Consider the following 18,556-nt stretch of genomic DNA (forward strand, 5'->3'; position numbering starts at 1 on the left):
AGTGTTGCAGACAGCAGCTTACTGTGCTGTGCTACAATGCTGGCCCCAATCACATACTTCTATAATGCCCTGAGTGACATATAGAAGTGAGATCTTATAGAGTTTAAAATCTACCTGAGGGTATATCCAAGTGACAGAATATTATTCAGCCACAAAAAGTAATAGGCTAGTGTTTCACACTGGAACATAAATGAAACTTCAAAACCTTATGCTAAATGAAGGAAGCCAAACCCAAAGGCCACATATTATCCCATTTATACGAGCTTTCTACAACAAACCATAGAGACAAAAAGTAGACCAGTGCATGCCAGGTACTGAGGAGGAAGGATAAGTGGTTAAGTGACTACGAATGGAATGATAAAAATGTCCTAGAATTAGATAGTGGCTATGACTGCCCAACTTTGTATATAAATTAAAAACCATAGAATTGTATGCTTTTTTAAAAAAAAAAATTGGGGGGCTAGTGCTGTGGCACAGTGGGTTAAAGCCCCAGCCTGCAGTGCCAGCATCCCATATGGGTGCTGCTGAGTCCCGGCTGCTCCTCTTCCAATCCAGCTCTCTGCTATGGCCTGAGAAAGCAGAAGATGGCCCAAGTCCTTAGGCCCCTGCACCCATGTGGGAGACCTGGAAGATGCTCCTGGCTCCTGGCTTCAGATCAGCTCAGCTCTGGCCGCTACAGTCATTTGGATAGTGGACAGCAGAATGGGAAAACTCTCTTTCTGACACTAGCTCTCTGTAACTCTTTCCAATAAATAAAACCAATTCTTTAAAAAAATTTTTTTTATTTATTTGAGAGGTAGAGTTAGAGAGAGAGAGTGGGAGAAAGAAAGAGAAAAGTCTTCCATCCGGTGGTTCACTCCCCAAATGGTCACAACAACTGGAGCTGGACTGATCCGAAGCCAGGAGCCAGCAGCTTCTTCTGGGTCTCCACACAAGTGCAGGGCCCCAAGTATTTGGGCCATCTTCTTCTGCCTTTCCAGGGCACAGCAGAGCTGGATCAGAAGAGCAATAGCTGGACACAAACCGGCACCCAGGCGGAGGGTTAACCTACTATGCCAAAGCACCAGCCCCAGAACTGTATGCTTTAAAACAGTGAAATTTATGGTATGTGAACTGTATCACAATAAAAAAAAAAAAAAAAAAACTGACCGAAATGTCATACAAAATCCTACCATTACTGTAAAGTACACTCTGTTAAGGAGAAAACAATGAATTTTGTTGACCGACCACAGACGCCACAGGAGTAAAGAGGCCTAATCAGAGAGGCGGTCAAGAAGGGCATGGAAGCACAGAATCTGAATTTGACTAGGAGGGATGACTGGATCTGCAGAGAAGTTATTCCATGGAAAAGACAAGGCACAGAAGCCCAAGGTCTATGACAGGAACAGGAAGATAAGTTCGGGACAAATTTTTCAAAACCTAAATATCAGGCAAAAGAGAAGCCAGTGCTGTGGTGCAGTGGGTTAAAGCCCTGGCCTGGAAAACCGACATCCCATATGGACAGCCGGTTCAGGTCCCAGCTGCTTCACTTCCAGTCCAGCTCTCTGCTGTGGTCTGGGAAAGCAGTAGAAGATGGCCCTAATCCTTGGGCCCCTGCACCCACGTGGGAGACCCGGAAGAAGCTCTTGGCTCCTGGCTTCAGATCAGCTCAGCTCTGGCCATTGTGGCCACTTGGGGAGTGAACCAGCAAATGGAAAGCCTCTCTCTCTCTCTCTATCTCTGGCTCTATGTAAGTCTTTCAAATAAATGAAATAAATCTTTTTTTTTTAATTGGGCAAGTATTTCTTTATTCATGTTCTATGGCAGCTGGATCCTGTGAGATGCTCTCTATAAAAGGCTCCATAGAAGACAACCACAGTGCTGGGCACACAGGGAGTGCCATGAAGGCATCAGCTGTACGTGTCACCCACGTATTACCCATTAGTGTAGTATGTCTACCTGGAGTTTCAGAAGGAAGGGAGATTTGGTCTAGTGGGTAAAACGCCACCTGGGATGCCTACACTCCACATGAGAATATCTGGATTTGAGTCCTGGCTTTGCTCCTATTCCAGGTTTCTGTCACTGCATACCCTAGGAGTCACCAGGTAGGTGAGTCCCGGCCACCCACGTGGGAGACCTGGACTAAGTTCCCAGATCCCAGCTTCAGCCTAGCCCAATTCCAGGAATTTAAGAGTGAACCATGGGATAAGTCTTTCTGCTTTGGAAAAAAAGAAGAAAAAAAAAATAACACTGAGACCCCAGTAACAGCATCAATACTTACATATACTGAGCACTTCACTCTCTGAGAAAACTCTACTAAGTGCTTTACATTGGCAATAATATTTAAACACGTGTGTATTATCACTGTCGATCTGTAAATGATAAAAGCAGAGTTCTAGGCTCCTGGCTTCAGCTTGACCCAGCCCTGGCTGTTGTAATCATTTGAGGAACTAACCAGCAGGTGGATGATCCCCCTCTGTATTTCCCTCTCACTGCCTTTCAAATCAGTAAATAAATCTAAAAAGAGAGAAAGAGGGTAAAGGAGCTGGCGCGGTGACACAGTGGGTAAAGCCACCACCTGTGACACAGGCATCCCATATGGGTGCCAGTTCCAGTCGTGGCTGCTCTGCATCAGATCCAGCTCCCTGCTAATGTGCCTGGGAAAAGCAACAGAAGACAGCCCAAGTGCTTGGGCCCCTGCACCCAGGTAGCAGACCGGGAAGAAGCTCCTGGCTCCTGGCTTTGGATAGGCCCAGCTCCAGCCACTGTGGCAATCTGGGGATTGAACCAGCAGATGAAGACCCCTCCCCCACACTCCAAAACTCTGACTTTCAAATAAATAAATAAATACGTCTTAGGAAAAAAAAAAAGACTGGGAAATTAAAATTGATATTCCTCCATAAGCACTATGCTACCAAATAGAGATAAATATTTAGTATTTTGGGGTGTTACATTTCAGTTTAAAAGAAACATATCAGCTATGTTCCCTTTGATAGTCTTTTTTTCAAAAATGTTAACCATCACTACTTTTGAAAACAATGCTCCTCAAATGGCCAATGAAGGAAAAGAAAGAAAACAACTGCTGTACTCTGAGAACTTATCTAGGAAAATCTAGGTTCTTCTCCAGATTGAAACTTCTATTAATTTCTTTTTATATCAGGTAGTCAATGTGGTCACTAGACAGTAAGTGGTGTACAAAGTCTAATAAAAGTAAGATTTGAGGGAGAGGCATTTAGCTTAAGGGCTGGGGCACCGGTGTGCCATACCAGAGTGACTGAGGTTGACTCCTGGCTCCGGCTCCTGACCTCAGCTTTCTGCAGGTGTGGACCCTGGAAAACAGCTAGCAGGGCTCAAATAATTGGGCTCACCACCCATGCGGGATATGTGGATTGAGCTCCTGGCTTCCAGCTTTGGGGGGGCCTGGCCCAGACCTTCCAGAGTGAACCAGAGGTCGGCAGTGCTCTCTGCCTCCCGAATTTAAAAAAAAAAAAAAAGGAAATTTGAGAGTGACCAGCAGAAAAAGACTCAGATTACAAGGAAAACACTTTTCCTGCGCTGTAGAAAAATCTCTCTGGCAACTGCTTCCTCCAAAGAGTTTACCGCCCCCTGGCCCCTCAAAAAAACAATGTGCAGACAGTAGTAGGGGGACACAGTTGACGCTCATAAAGTTTCAAAAGTATCTGTGTCCACTTCTCTGAACACTGAGGTCAGGCGCTATAAAACGCAAGGAAAACGGGGAGCCAGGCAAGATAACAAAGTCAATAAGAAAACCAAGCAAGTCCGTAGTGTTTGCAGAGCAGAATCGAACCCCAGGCCCCCCCAAAAGTTACCTACTGCTAAACAAGAGAGAAACACAGCTCTCTTTCTTGTTCCCCTTCGTCGACACCTTCCCTGGCCAATCTAAACATCTCTTCGCTAACTGCGAGTTATTTCAGAAATAAAACTTCCTAGAATTCCCGTGAATGCACTCGAAATGAGTAAGCGACCCAGAAAAACCTGGCACCAGAGCGTGGTGGGGGAAGCTATGCGCCGACCGCTCCCTGGCCCTCCAGGGCCTCTCGGAAGGCCCAGCAGACGCACAGAGCTGGAGAGCCCTTCCTGCCTGGCCGCGCCCGGCCACCGCCGCCCCCGCGCGCCGCAGCCCACCGCGCCGGCCCCGGCGTCCTCACCTTCCGCGTCTGCAGAGGAGACAAAGGTGAAGTCCCCGTTAGTGGGGACGTACGCGGGGGGCGGGCCCGGCGGCTGCATCTCGCGGCCCCTCCGCGCCGGCTGCGGCTGCGCCCGGACCCCAAGGCGGTCGCGGCGCAGACCCGCACGCGCGCCCTTCCGTGCGGCCTGGGAGCCGGCAGGTACAAGCTGGGGACAAGGCCGGTCGCGAGCGCAGAGGGCCTCCGAGCTGTCCTGGAGGCCCGCCCCACTCAAGTCCTCTCGGTGGCGACCGCCCAAGCACCACGACGCCGGCGCCCTGACAGGACCATAACAGTGACAGCGCCGCGAGGATTGGCCCTTTGTAATGTGCTCTCCTATTGGCTCCCGGCGAAAGGTTCTGATTGGGCCTTCCTGTTGTTGACTCCGGAAGTTTCCTTGGACAGGAAGTTCCCTCAGGTGTGTGTCCGTCTGCGCTTTGGCTGTTTTTGTTAGTTTTGACTCTGATCTTTTCAAGGTTTCCTGTACCAATTTCTTCCGTTCACGCTGAGTGGATTAAAGAGTTCTAGAACTAGGCTGGTTTCAGCCACCGTCTGGGATCCGATTTCCGTTGCCATTAGTAATAATTGTATGGGATCTTGACTAATCGTCCTCTTCCTCACCTGTAAAACGACGGGGGGGGGGGGGGGGCTGGATTGCAGGATAGTAATAAAGCAGATAAGGCCTGGAGGTTAGCACTGGCTGTTAGCCACATTCCTTTGTGAGAGAGGCAACGGAGGCCAGAGGAGGAAAGGTAGTCAGTCAGAGAATCCCAACAGGTTGGAAGTCTCCTGGCTTGGAGTCGGGCGCTGTGTTTCACTGGGTCCTGTCAATAAACTTGCCAGAGTATACAGACTCGCCTAAGTTTTTCAAATGTTTGCGTTTAATACCCAAGCTACATAAATAGGGCTTTGAATTTGAAGTGAGAGCGCTTTGAGGAAGACAGCCCATCTGGGAGAAGTGCACGATGGACTTCTACTCGCTTTTCCTATTAGCCACATATGGATGTGTTCTGAACGGGAAGTCTTTGTTATTGAGGAAAACTGACGTTGCCAGCAATACCAGGCAGCAGTCAGACGTGGAGTAAAATGTCAGGGGGAGAGCCAAGAAGGGTGGGTTTGGTACTCCAGACTCCACCACGCCAGCCTCTGCCCCCTTGTAAGCTAGTAGACTAGGAGCGTCCTCTCTATCTCAACTCGCTCATTGGCCTGCTCTGGGATTGACAGCTCCCTGATTTCTTGCTCTACAAGTCTGTAGAGCAGTGGGAGGCATGACCAGTCATGTGTTGAACAGACTTTCAGGAAGGTTTTCTCACAGAAGGTAGCAAGTTGTACTTCAAGGACAAGTAGAATTCTGCAGGCTAAGAGGTGTAGGGGCTGGCAGTCTGTCACAAGATGCCTGACAACATTTAGTTGACATGGGCAATGGGAAGATACTGCTTTTACCTGGACTAGGTTTAGTGGGAAAGAAGGTGTGCGGATGAGATGGCAGACGGGGAAAGAAGAGATTATGGTGGTAGACTCATTACAGGAATTAGACCAGGGCCCGCATTGTGATATAGCAGGTTAAGCCACTGCCTGCAAACTCGCATCTCATGTGAGTGCCAATTCATGTTCCAGCTGCCTTATTTCAGGTCCAGATCCCTGCTAAAGTGCCTGGCAAAGCACCGGCAGATGGCCCAAATGCTTGGGCCACTGGCATCACTATGGGTGACCAGGAAGAAGCTCTTAGCTTCCACAAGGCCCAGCCTGGGCTGTTGTAACTATTTAGAGAGTGAACAAAGAGATGGAAGATCTCTTTTTATCTGTAACTCTGCCTTTCAAATAAATCTTACACACAAAAAAAGGAATTAGAGCAAAGGAGTGACATAAGCAGACCTGATAGAATGATGACATTTGTGTATTTTTTTTTAACTTGGAGAGCATAGACTTCTATGAAGACTTTTGCAGATGCGTAAGTCTTGAACTATGGTTGCAGCACAGGGGATAGGGAAGAGGAAGGTGGTATGAGAGATGATAAAGTCAGGAATATGGGGCTAACAGCACAGCAGGGTAAGCCACTGGTATAATGTTGGCATCCCATGTCAAAGCTTTGTTTTGATTCCTAGCTGCTGCATTGCAGATCCAGCTCCCTGCTCATGTGACTGGGAAAGCAGCAGAAGACAACACAAGTGCCTGCGCCCCTGCCATCCATGTGGCAAACCCAGATGGAGTTTTAGGCTCCTGACCAGCCCCAGCCACTGTGACCATTTGGAACCAGAAAATGGAAATTTTCTCTCTCTGGCTCTCACTCTCTCTCTCCCTTTCTCTCTGTCACTCTGCCTTTCAAATAGATATTTTTTTAAAAAAAGAGAATACACGGGACTTACTGATCAGTTGGAAGATAGTGTTAGTGAAGAATAGGAAGGAGCCTGTGATCACTTCATGTTTCTTGCTCAGGTGGTTAATCAAGTGAAGAAATAGAAAAAGGAGCTACTCTGGTGGTAGGAGAAAGTTTAGAGAACCATAAGTTTAAGAGTATGCATGGGGGCTGCTGCTGTGGTGTAGCATGTAAAGCTTCCACCTGCAGTGCCAGCATCCTAGCATCCTATACAGATGCCAGTTCGAGTCCTGGATGCTCCACTACCAATCCAGCTCTGTGCTTTGGCCTAGGAAAGCAGTAGAAGATGGCCCAAGTCCTTGGGCCCCAGCACCTGCATAGGAGAACCAGAAGAAGTTCCTGGCTCCTGGCTTTGGATCTGCGTAGCTCTGGCTGTTGCACCCAGTTGGGGAGTGAGCCAGTTGATGGAAGACCTCTCTCTCTCTCCCTCTCTCTCTGCATGTAACTCTTAACTTTCAAATAAATAAATCTTTTTTTAAAAAGAATATGCATGAACTACTTAGTTATATATAAAATGTTTAATTTGTGTATTTTAAAGGCAGAATTGCAGAGAAACAGACAGAGAAAGAGGTCTTCCATCTGTTGGTTCACTCCTCCAAATGGCCTCAAGGGTCAGGGCTGGGCCAGGCTGAAGACAAGAGCTTCCTCCGGGTCTCTCACATGCGTGCAGGGGCCCAAGGACTTGGCTCATCCTTTTCAGCATTCCCAGGGGCATTAGTAAGGAGCTGGATCAGAAGTGGATTGGCTAGGACTGCAGGTGGCGGCTTTACCTGCTATGCCACAATGCTGGCCCCTTAGTTATTCTCTACCACATAAGGACCCAGTACTCAGAATAGAGTTCTGAATTGGAAGTATAGCATAGCAATCAACAATGCATGGCATGATAATTTTTTTTAAAGATTTATTTATTTATTTGAAAGAGTTACACACAGAGAGAAGGAGAGGCAGAGAGAGAGAGAGAGAGAGAGAGAGAGAGAGTTCTTCCATCTGCTGGTTCACTCCTCAGTTGGCCGCAATGGCCAAAACTGTGCTGATCCAAAGCCAGAAGCCAGGAGTTTCTTCTGGGTCTCCCACACAGGTGCAATCTACTGCTTTTTTAGGCCATAGCAGAGAGCTGGATGGGAAGTTGAGCAGCCGGGTCTCGAACTGGTGCCAATATGGGATGCCTGCACTTCAGGCCAGGGTGTTAACCCGCTGCGCCACAGTGCCAGCCCCTGGCATGGTAACTATATCTATGGTGAGCATGGGTGAGATTTTCCAGGTAGTGTGTGCTGAGTTAGCAAAGAGCACCAGCAATTATACTCCCCAATTGCTTCAATGGATGGGCCTTGATATGGCTGAAGCCTTGAGCCTGGGACTCAACACAGGTCTCTTGTGGGGAATAGGAATACAACTCTTTGATCCTGCATGTTAGCAGGAAGCTAGAGTTAGGTGCAGAACCAAGCCTCAAACCGAGGCATTCTGAGATGGGAGGCAGGCATCCCAAGTGGCATCATAACCATTAGGCCAAATGCCTTCCTCTCTTTTTGTTTAAACTGCTTGAAATTTATCAGATAACCTGAGCTTCGAGCTTGTTTTCTTGAAATTTGTTACCTTTTCTAACATTTCTGCTGCTCTATTCTCTCTCCTCTCTTTCTTTAAAAAATTGTTTTCTTTTTAATTTGAGAGGCAGAGTGACAAATAGAACTTTTACCTGGGGCTCATTCCCCAAATGCCTGCAATGGCTGAGGCTGGGCTGGGGCCAGACCCTGCTGTTGAGAACTGAATTCAGGTCTGGCATGTGACTGGAAGAGACCCCAGTACTGGAGCCATTACTTGCTGCCTCCTGGGGTCTGCTTTGAGGGAAGCTGGAATTCAGACCCATGCACTCCAATATTTGAGGGGAGCATCTTTTTTATTTATTTATTTATTTGAAAGGCAGAGTTACAGAGAGGCAGAGGCAGAGAGAGAGAGAGAGAGAGAGAGAGAGGTCTTCCATCTGCTGGTACACTCCCCAGATGGCCCAAATGGCTGATGGCTGCGCCGATCTGAAGCCAGGAGCCAGGAGCTTCTTCTGGGTCTCCCACACGGGTGCAGGGGCCCAAGGACTATGGGCCATCTTCCATTGCTTTCCCAGGCCATAGCAGAGATGGATCGGAAGTGGAGTACCCAAGTCTTGAACCAGCACCCATATGGGATGCTGGCATCACAGGCAGAGGTTTAACCTGCCACGCCACAACACCAGCCCTTTATGGGGACATCTTAACCGTGGGGCCCACTGCCTGCCTCTCTTCTCTACTTCTGAAACTCTAATTAGACAGACAACACTAATAGGTGGTACTTACAGCTAACAATTTCAGGCACTATGGAAAAGGGTTTACATTAATTAATTTATTTAATTATTTTTATTTATTTAATCCTCATGATGACCTCATGGAGTAGGTACTGTTATTTTTCCCACCTAACAAATAAGAACCATAGTGAAGAAAAAAAACTTAATCACTTGCCAAAGATCACAAATATACTAAATGGTAGAACTAGGACATGTACCCAGGTAATCTGATCCTAGAGTCCAAACCACAATGCTATACAACCACGTTGTTCTTTGCTATTCTTAAGAGTTTGTTATTCCCTTTTTGATGCATTAAGTTTTCTGTTTTGGGATCCCTCCATCACAGGCACTGGCTCTACCTGTTTTTTTTTTTTTTTTTTTTTTTTTGGTTATTGCTGTCAGCACTTCTGTTTTTTTTTTTTTTTTTTTTTTTTTTTTTTTATCTTTTATTTAATGAATATAAATTTCCAAAGTACGTCTCATGGGTTACAATGGCTTTCCCCCCCATACCGTCCCTCCCACCCACCACCCTCCCCTTTCCCACTCCCTCTCCCCTTCCATTCACATCAAGATTCATTTTCGATTATCTTAGTATACAGAAGATCAGCTTAGTATACCTTAAGTAAGGATTTCAACAGTTTGTTCCCACACAGAAACATAAAGTGAAAAATAATAGATGTTAGGCCACAATGCCAGCCCCTTAAGTTTTCTTGTTTGTTTTGTGTTTTGGGGGTGGTGGCTGTTGTGGTTTTTTGGCTGTGTACAATTTAATGACACCAGCACCATCAACCTGCAGTAGTCACAATCAAATGTAAAAAAGTTTTTCTGAATATCATTGCACCAGTGCTGCTGCACTCCCTAAGTCTTCTGTCCATGAGAATATTCTCCTAATGAAGTGTTTATACCATTTTTCTAATCCTGCCATTGGAGAGTAGTATATATTCAGACTTTGATTCTTTCTGCTGGAATCCTGTTTGAGAAACGCATGTCCACTTCTGTTTCTTTAAATAAAAGGTTTGTTGACTTTCAAGGAGTGGTCCACATGCTGCATTTAATTTGCTAATCTCACATTCATGTTGAAGTATGAAGAGGGCTAGTGTACTCAGACTAAGCAACTAATATAATATTCATTGCAACCACCTCAAACCCAAGTGGGAAACGTATGGCTTGTTTGGTTTTGTTCTTACGTATTTAACTTTTTTTCTTTTCTTTTTTTTTTTAAAGATTTATTTACTTATTTGAAAGTAAGAGTTACACAGAGAAAAGAGGCAGAGAGAGAGACAGAGAGAGAGAGAGAGAGAGGTCTTCCATCCGCTGGTTTACTCCCTAATTGGCCGCAACGGCCGGAGCTGCGCCAATCCGAAACCAGGAGCCAAGAGCTTCTTCCAGGTCTGCCACACGGGTGCAGAGGCCCAAGGCCTTGAGCTATCTTCTACTGCTTTCCCAGGCCATAGCAGAGAGCTGGACTGGAAGTAGAGCAGCTGTGTCTTGAACTGGCACCCATATGGGATGCCAGCCCCTCAGGCCAGGGCATTAACCTGCTGTGCCACAGCACCGACCCCTTTTTTCTTTTTCTTAAATAAATATATACTTATTGGAGGAAACAAAAATGAGAAATAACCTATTGCCTATATTGATAACTGCTTTTAACTTCCTGCCATAAATCCTTAAAAATTATTTTACTAAGCATTTTACATATACACTGTCTTCTTCTTTTAATTTTTATTTTATTTTTTTGTTTTATTTGATGCAGAGTTAGATAGTGAGAGAGAGAAAGAGAGAGATAGAGTGAAAGGTCTTCCTTCCGTTGGTTCACCCCCCAAATGGCCACTACAGCTGGTGCACTGTGTCGATTCAAAGCCAGGAGCCATGTGCTTCCTCCTGGTATCCCACACGGTGCAGGGCCCAAGCACTTGGGCCATCCTCCACTGCACTCCCAGGCCACAGCAAAGAGCTGGCCTGGAAGAGGAACAACCGGGACAGAATCCGGCACCCCAACCGGGACTAGAACCCGGAGTGCCAGCACTGCAGGCAGAGGATTAGCCTAGTGAGCTGCAGCGCCAGCCTACACTGTCTCCTTTCAAACAGATTATTCTGTAACATTGGAATTTCCCAATGTCACATATATCTTCCTGCAACATTGTAAATATTGCCCTTTGTTTCATTTAATAAGAATATTACATTTTATTAAAACTGACTCTTTGGAACTAGCATTGAGGGGCATGTTAATCCACTGCTTGCAATGCTGGCATCCCATATTGGAGTGCTGGTTCAAGTCCAAGCTGCTCTGCTTCCAATCTAGCTTCCTGGTAATATGCCTGGGAAAGCAATAGAAGATGGGTCAAGTGTTTGGGCCCCTGCCATCTACATGGTAAGATCAGAGGGAGTCCTTGGCTCATGGCTTCAGTCTGGCCCAGCATCAGCTGTTGCAGCCTTTTGGGGAGTGAACAGGTAGATGGAAGTTAATTTCTCTCTCTCTCCCTCTCTCCCCCTCTCTCCCCCTCTCTCCCTCTCTCTCCCCCTCTCTCCCCCTCTCTCCCTCTCTCTTCCTCTCTCTCCCCCTCTCTCCCTCTCTCTCCCTCTCTCTGTCACTCCTCTGCCTTTCAAATAGATAAATAAATCTTTTCTTTTAAAAAATTGACTCTTACACATTAAGGTTTCTTTCCAAACTTTTATAGTTATAAATAATACCATATGTATCATTCTACATATGCATGTATGTGTCCTTAGGATAAGATTTTTAAAGAGGAATACCTAAAGTCAAAGAGGGTACAAACGTTTAAGGTTTTTAAACACATATTGCTGATTTGTAATCCAAGAGGAAGCAACAAGTTATACACATATTGGTGGACTTTACGCCTACTTCTTTCCCTATTCTGAATCATGGTGTTTTTTTTTTTTAAATGTCAATTTCACATGTGATGCATATTTTATTGTTTCCTTTTCAATTTTATCAATTCAATATCCTCTTACATTACAATACTTCAAAACACTTGGAAACTAGACAGAATCTAAGGAGTGAATGGGTGTAGGCATTTGGCTTGGCAGTTAAGACACCAGTGATGGGCCGGTGCTGTGGTGTGGTCAGTAAAGCCACCACCTCCAGTGCTGACATCCCAGATGGGTGCTGGTTTGAGTTTGGCTGCTCAGTCTGTAGCTATGCCTCTCAATTAAATAAATTAATCTTAAAACAAAAAAAGGTAAGTAAACCCAAGACCGTGTTCAATTGCCATTGTACTTGGCACCCAGACAGTAACTCTGGAAAAATTGAATTGAAAGCTCCCTGAAATTATTTAAGCACACTGTGATATCACTATATAAGGAATAACATGTCATACTACTGCTAATTCATTCTTTTAAAAAATATTTATTTGAACGGCAGAGTTACAGAAAGGCAGAGGCAGAGAGAGAAGTCTTCCATCCACTGGTTCACTCCCCAGATGGCCACAACAGCTGGAGCTGGCTTGATCTGAAGCTAGGAACCAGGAGCTTAATTTCAGGCCTTCCACGTAGGTGCAGGCGCTCAAGGACTTGGGCCATCTTCCATTGCTTTCCACGGCCATAGCAGAGAGCTGGTAGTACACTCTCCTTGTGGGAGACACAGCTGGATTTCTGGACTCCTTACTTTGGCCTGGGTTAGCTCTGGCTGTTGTGGGCATGTGCGAAGTGCATCAATAGATGGAACATCTCTCTCTGCCTTTCAAATGAAGTGAAAATAAATAAAAAAATTTTTAAAGAAGTTTCTGAGAAAATGGAATTAAAAGGCAAGTCTTGGGGCTGACTCTATGGCACAGCAGGTTAACAACCTGGTCTGAAGTGCTGGCATCCCATATGGGTGCGGGTTTGAGTCCCAGCTACTCCTCTTGCCATCCAGTTCTCTGCTATAGCCTGGGAAAACAGTAGAAGATGGCCCAAGTCCTTGGGCCCCTGCACCCGCGTGGGAGACATGGAAGAAGCTCCTGGCTCCTGGTTTCAGATAGGCGTAGCTCTGGCTGTTAAGACCATCTGGGGAGTGAACCAGCGGATGGAAGACTTCTCTTTCTCTTTGCCTCTCCTCTATCTCTGTGTAACTCTGACTTTCAAATAAATAAATAAATAAATCTTAAAAAAAAGAGGCAAGTCTTAGTCAATTTGGTACAGTCAATTTGGTACAAAAAATTTGGCCAAGGCCTGGAAAAGTAGTAGAAGATGTCCCAGGTTCTTGGGCCCCTGTGCCTGAGTGGGAGACCCAGAAGAAGCTCCTGGCTCCTGGCTCCAGATGGGTGCAGCTCCGGCCATTGCAGCCAATTGGGGAGTGAATCAGTGGATGAAAGACCTCTCTCTCTCTTTGCATCTCCTTCTCTATCTGTATAACTCTGATTTTCAAATAAATAAAATAAATGTTTTTAAAAAACTTTTTTTGAAATCCTCACATAATTTTTTCTAATATGCATTTTCCATGAGCTTTTTGAAGACTGTGTGTGTGTGTCTCTGTGTGTGTGTGTGTGTGTGTGTGTGTGGAGAGAGAGAGAGAGAGAGAGAGAGAGAGGAGAGGAGAGTGAGAGCAAGTTAGGACAACAGACACAATGTACCCTTACTTTCTAAGGAGGCAGTCAAGAAAGTTTGACCTTCCTTAATTAAGACACACTGAGAAGTTACTCAACAGGGTTTGGGCCAATAACTTCCCCTGTCTCTGGATGTAAGGGCAAGAGGACTAGCAAAACTCCAGAACTCCAGAACAATTGTCAGAGCATCTAGGGAGAAAAGATTTGTGGCATTTCCCCCGGCTCCTCATTAAACTGAGAATGAAAAGCATTGAGTATTTACAAAAGCTTCAAGTCACAGAACAGTCAGCCCTCTTGGTGCTTCCCCATACCATCTCCTGCGATGGCTGTCACAATCCTGGGCAAGGTGGGCAACCACTATTTTACTGCTAAGAAGCTTAAATGGGGGCCAGCATTGTGGCAAAGTGGGTTAGCCCTTGCTTGTGATGCCAGCGTCCCATTTGAGTGGTGGTTCAAGTCCCAGCTGCTCCACTTCCAATTCACCTCCCTGCTAATATACCTGGGAAGGCAGTGGAAGATGGTCCAAGTGCTTGGGCCCCTGCCACCCATGTAGGAGACCAGGATGAAGCTCCTGGCTCCTGGCTTCAGCCTGGCCCAGCCCTGGCCCAGCCCTGGCCATTGTGGCCATTTAGGGAGTGAGCCAGCAAGCTCTTTAATCTGCTAGCTTATTCTGCAAATGGCCTCAATACCAGGGCTAGTCCAGGCTGAAGCCAGGAGCCTGCAACTCCATCTAGATCTTCTATGTGGGTAGCAGGGACCCAATTTCCAAGCACCATCTTCCACTGCTTCCCTAGGTGCATTAGCAGGGAGCTGGATCAGAAGCAGAGAAGCTAGGATTTGGAGCAGCATTCCAATATGGGGTGCTAGGATTGCAGGTGGTGTCTTAACCCATTACGCCACAACACTGGCCTCTTGGATTCAGATCTTTTGACTGAAGCCTATGCATTTCCAATGTGCTATACTCTCAGGATAATAAGGGGTGGGAGAGACAAGGACAAAAGGCAAAAGGGACAGGGACAAAGCTTTTGGAACCCACCCAGGCTGCCAAAGTTTCAGGTTAGTTATATTTTCTAAATGCATTGAAAACATGACTGTGCACCTGTTTGCAAGGGGAACTGGAGAGCCAGTGTGAGGTATGTGCTTGAATGAGGATGGATATAAATGTATTTCTTTTACCATGATGCAATACTATACTAGTCTCCTAAGAGTGCTGCAACAACATACTGCAAACTGCATGGCTTAAAGCAACAAAAATTCATTTCTCTCCCAGTTCTGGAGGCTGCAAGTCCAAAGGCCCTATCAGCCAGCTGAAGTCAAAGTGTCTGCAGGCCACACTCTCCCTGGAGGCTCCAGGGGGAGAATCTACTCCTTCCCTCTTCCAGCTTCCTGTGGTACCCACCATCCTTGGCTCATGGCTACCTCACCCTAGTCTCTACCTTAGTGGTCACACTGCCTTCTCCTCTCCTATCTGTTGCAAATGTCACTGTCTGTCTATATCTCTAAAAATATTTTATTTATTTGAAAGGTAGAATTACAGAGAGGCAGAGAGAGAGAGAGAGAGAGGTCTTCCAACCACTGATTCACTCCCCAGACAGCTGCGATGGCCAGAGCTGGGCCGATCCGAAGCCAGGAGCCAAGAGCTTTTTCAGGTCTCCTACATGAGCACAGGGACCCAAGGACTTGGGGCCATTTTCTACTGCTTTCCCAGGCCACAGCAGAGAGCTGGACTGGAAGTGAAGCAACCGGGTCTTGAACCAGTGCCCATAGGGGATGCCAGCACTGCAGCAGGCAGCTTTACCCACTGCACCAGAGCACCAGCCTCTCTGCCTCTCTGCCTCTCTCTTATAAGAGCAGTTGTGACTATGATAATCCTGAATAATCTAGGACTAGCTTCCCAGTTTAAGATCCTTAACATAAGGCATCTGGAAAACACAGTTTTCAGGCTAGGACCTGACATATTTGGGGGCAGGGCATTATTCAGCCTATTACAACCACATTTCTTTCTACATCATTTTGTTATTACAAAAATACTAGGTATTTGCCATAGAAAATTAGAATCTATAGGAGTGGGCATTAACCCCAGGGGTTAAGATGTTCACATCTCATATTAGAGTACCTGGGTTTAGTTTTCATCTCAGGCTTCAAATTCCAGCTTCCTGTCAATGCAGACTCTGGGACACTGTAGATGTTGGCTCAAGTGATGGGATCCTTGCCTGCCATGTGAGAGATCCAGATTGCATTCCTGGCTCTTGGCCCCGACCTCAATCAAGTCCCTACTGTTGCAGGCATTTTGGGAGTGAACCAGTGAATGGAAGCTTTCTCTCTCCCTCTCTCTCGCCTCTCAAAATAAAAAACTGTGTTGCAAGAAAATTAGAGGGGCAGGCATTGTGGTGCAATGACTTAAACCACCACTTGGGACTTGTGCTCCCATTCCAATCCAGTTTCCTTTACATATACATCCTGGGAAGCAGCAGACGATGGCTCAAGTATTTGAATCCCTGCCACCTCGAGCAAGACCCAGACTGAGTCACCAGCTCCTGGCCCAGCTCTGGCTGGTGTGGACATTTGAGAAGTGAACCGGCAGATGGAAGATCTCTGTCTCTGTCACTCTGCCTTTCAAATAAATACATAAGCACTTGAAAATACCATACACAGACAAGCAAGAGAAGCAGACTTCAAATGACTCACTCTTCTACTCTGCAGAGAGAAGCACCATTACTGCTTTGGTGGGGAACTTTGCAGCTTGTTCTCCGGAACATACACTGACCTAAAGCTTTCATAACATTTTAAAAATCCAACTGATGGCACCACGCTTGATCTCACTTCAGAGAAGCCCACCCCACAAGTTAGAATGCACTAATGATACTCCCTAGAAAACCCAGAAAGCAGAAATTTATTTGGGGAAAGGTGTAAATATTCCCCTATGTCAGATAGGTTGTCAGCACATGTTTTTAGAAATAAGAAGTTACATAATGTAAAAAAAAGTTCCTGGCAGTTTGTGCAAAAATTGAGGAAAGGATATGCAAGAATATCATTCTCAAGAGAAGCTCAGAGATTTCTCAATTCTTGGAGCTGTGTATAAACTGGCTTCCTGGAGTCTGTGACCACAAATGTTGACTGCGTCTGTGTCAGCAAGAACCTCGCTGTTTGCTTGCAGGAGGGAGGCCCCAGGCATCAGCCACACCATGGACTGGTATTGGAGATCTGTTTGCTCTGTGCTAACCTTGCATGGAATCCTGGGAACTGAGAATACACACAATTCCTGAAAGTCTTCTGGAATTCAAGTTCTAAGAGGTAAGCATGGGGACCAGCACTGCGGCATAGTAGGTTAACCCTCCACCTAAGGTGCTGGCGTCCCGTATGGGAGCCAGTTCATGCCCCGGCTGCTCCTCTTCCAATCCAGCTCTGTGCTATGGCCTGAGAATGCAGCAGAAGATGGCCTAAGTGCTTGGGCCCTGGCACCCAAGTGGGAGTCCTGGAAGAAATTCCTGGCTCTTGACTTCAGATCAGCCCAGCTCTAGCCATTGAGGCCATCTGGGGAGTGAATCAGCAGATGGAAGACCTCTCTCTTTCTGTCTCTCCCTCTGTCTGTAACTCTGCCTCTCAAATAAATAAATAAATCTTAAAAAAAAAATGGCCGGCGCTGCTGCTCAATAGGCTAATCCTCCACCTAGCGGCGCCGGCACACCGGGTTCTAGTCCCGGGTGGGGCACCGGATTCTGTCCCGGTTGCCCCTCTTCCAGGCCAGCTCTCTGCTGTGGCCCGGGAGTGCAGTGGAGGATGGCCCAAGTCCTTGGGCCCTGTACCCCATGGGAAACCAGGATAAGTACCTGGCTCCTGCCATCGGATCAGCGCAGTGCGCTGGCTGCGGTGGCCATTGGAGGGTGAACCAACAGCAAAGGAAGACCTTTCTGTCTGTCTCTCTCTCTCACTGTCCACTCTGCCTGTCAAAAATAAAAAAATAAAATAAAAATAAAAAAAAGAGGTAAACATGACCTTGACCGCAGTAGCAATACGCCTTAACCAAGCAAATTGGTTCATTTTATGTCTTGCTCCCCTCTTCCATTCTCTATCATAAAAATACATATTGAATTTTCAAAACACTTTGTTTCATTTTTATTTATTTATTTTTCAATCCTTCCTGGTGCCTGGCCATCCTCTGCTGCATCCCAGATTCATTTGTAGGGAACTAGAGCAGAAGCAGAGGAGCTGAGACTCCAACCCGCACTCTGACTGTAAGGCCATCACAAAATACATCAAACACCAGAGTAAGGGAGAGGGTTTATTAGGGGAAACCTGACAGACTGGAGGGAAGGGGCGAAGAAGGAAGAGAGAACAGGAGAAAGAGCAAGAGAGAGAGAGAGAGGTGGAGAGGGTGGAGGAGAGAGAGAGAGAGAGAGAGGTCAGGAGGAGAGAAAGAGAGCCTCTTTGTTTCATTTTTAAGCTGTAGAATAACTCAACAGCAGTAGGCGCCGTATGTTGTGAATGAACAGGAAACAACTGCGTCACTGCTTCTCTGGGGGATTTCTAGTCCGGCAGCTTCAGGCTCAGGATCTGCTTCTTTCCTGGTAACTTCTGCCTCCTCTCATCTTCCATTTCTGAGGTGGTGGTGAAGAGGGAGGGATGGAGACAGACAGGGACAGAGAAACAAACTGGTTCACTCCAAATGCCCACAACATCCAGGGCTAGGCCAGGTCAAAGCCAGGAGGCTGGAATTCCATCCGGGTCTCCCACATGGGTGGTGGGTGTTGTCTGGGAAGGTGTGTGACAGCAGGAAGCCAACTCAGAAGTGGAGAAGCTGGGACTCAAACCAGGTACTCCAATATGGAATAAGAGAGTCCCAAGGGGTGATGTAGCCACTGTGCTAAGTGCCTGCCCCCCCTCAAAAGTGATTCTTCCTATGCTTTTTTAAAAAGATTTATTTATTTATTTGAAAGTCAGAGTTACACAGAGAGAAAAGGAGAGGCAGAGAGAGAGAGGCAGAGAGAGAGAGGCAGAGAGGGAGAGGGAGAGGGAGAGGCAGAGAGAGAGAGGGAGAGGGAGAGGCAGAGAGGGAGAGGCAGAGGCAGAGGGAGAGGGAGAGGCAGAGGGAGAGGGAGAGGGAGAGGGAGAGGGAGAGGGAGAGGGAGAGGGAGAGGGAGAGGGAGAGGGGTCTTCC

The 18,556-nt window shown here is 46.7% G+C and overlaps 2 protein-coding genes across 2 annotated transcripts in view; one reads left to right on the forward strand and one right to left on the reverse strand.

The window, feature by feature from the left end:
- YIPF4 (Yip1 domain family member 4) overlaps positions 1 to 4,424 on the reverse strand; it is a 29,116-nt gene extending 24,692 nt beyond the window's left edge. The window contains exon 1 of the mRNA XM_002709927.5: positions 4,149 to 4,424. Coding sequence (XP_002709973.1) covers positions 4,149 to 4,227 — 79 coding nt within the window. The 5' untranslated portion in view covers positions 4,228 to 4,424. The remainder of the gene's footprint in view (positions 1 to 4,148) is intronic.
- A 707-nt stretch (positions 4,425 to 5,131) lies between these two features.
- The window catches only part of NLRC4 (NLR family CARD domain containing 4), a 48,543-nt gene continuing 35,118 nt past the window's right edge, over positions 5,132 to 18,556 (forward strand). Inside the window, 3 exon segments of the mRNA XM_070069493.1 lie at positions 5,132 to 5,247; positions 16,531 to 16,591; positions 16,668 to 16,692. Of these exon segments, the coding sequence (XP_069925594.1) occupies positions 5,132 to 5,247; positions 16,531 to 16,591; positions 16,668 to 16,692 (202 nt within the window).

Source organism: Oryctolagus cuniculus, chromosome 2 (genome assembly GCF_964237555.1).
Source record: "Oryctolagus cuniculus chromosome 2, mOryCun1.1, whole genome shotgun sequence".
Classification (NCBI taxonomy): Eukaryota; Metazoa; Chordata; class Mammalia; order Lagomorpha; family Leporidae; genus Oryctolagus; species Oryctolagus cuniculus.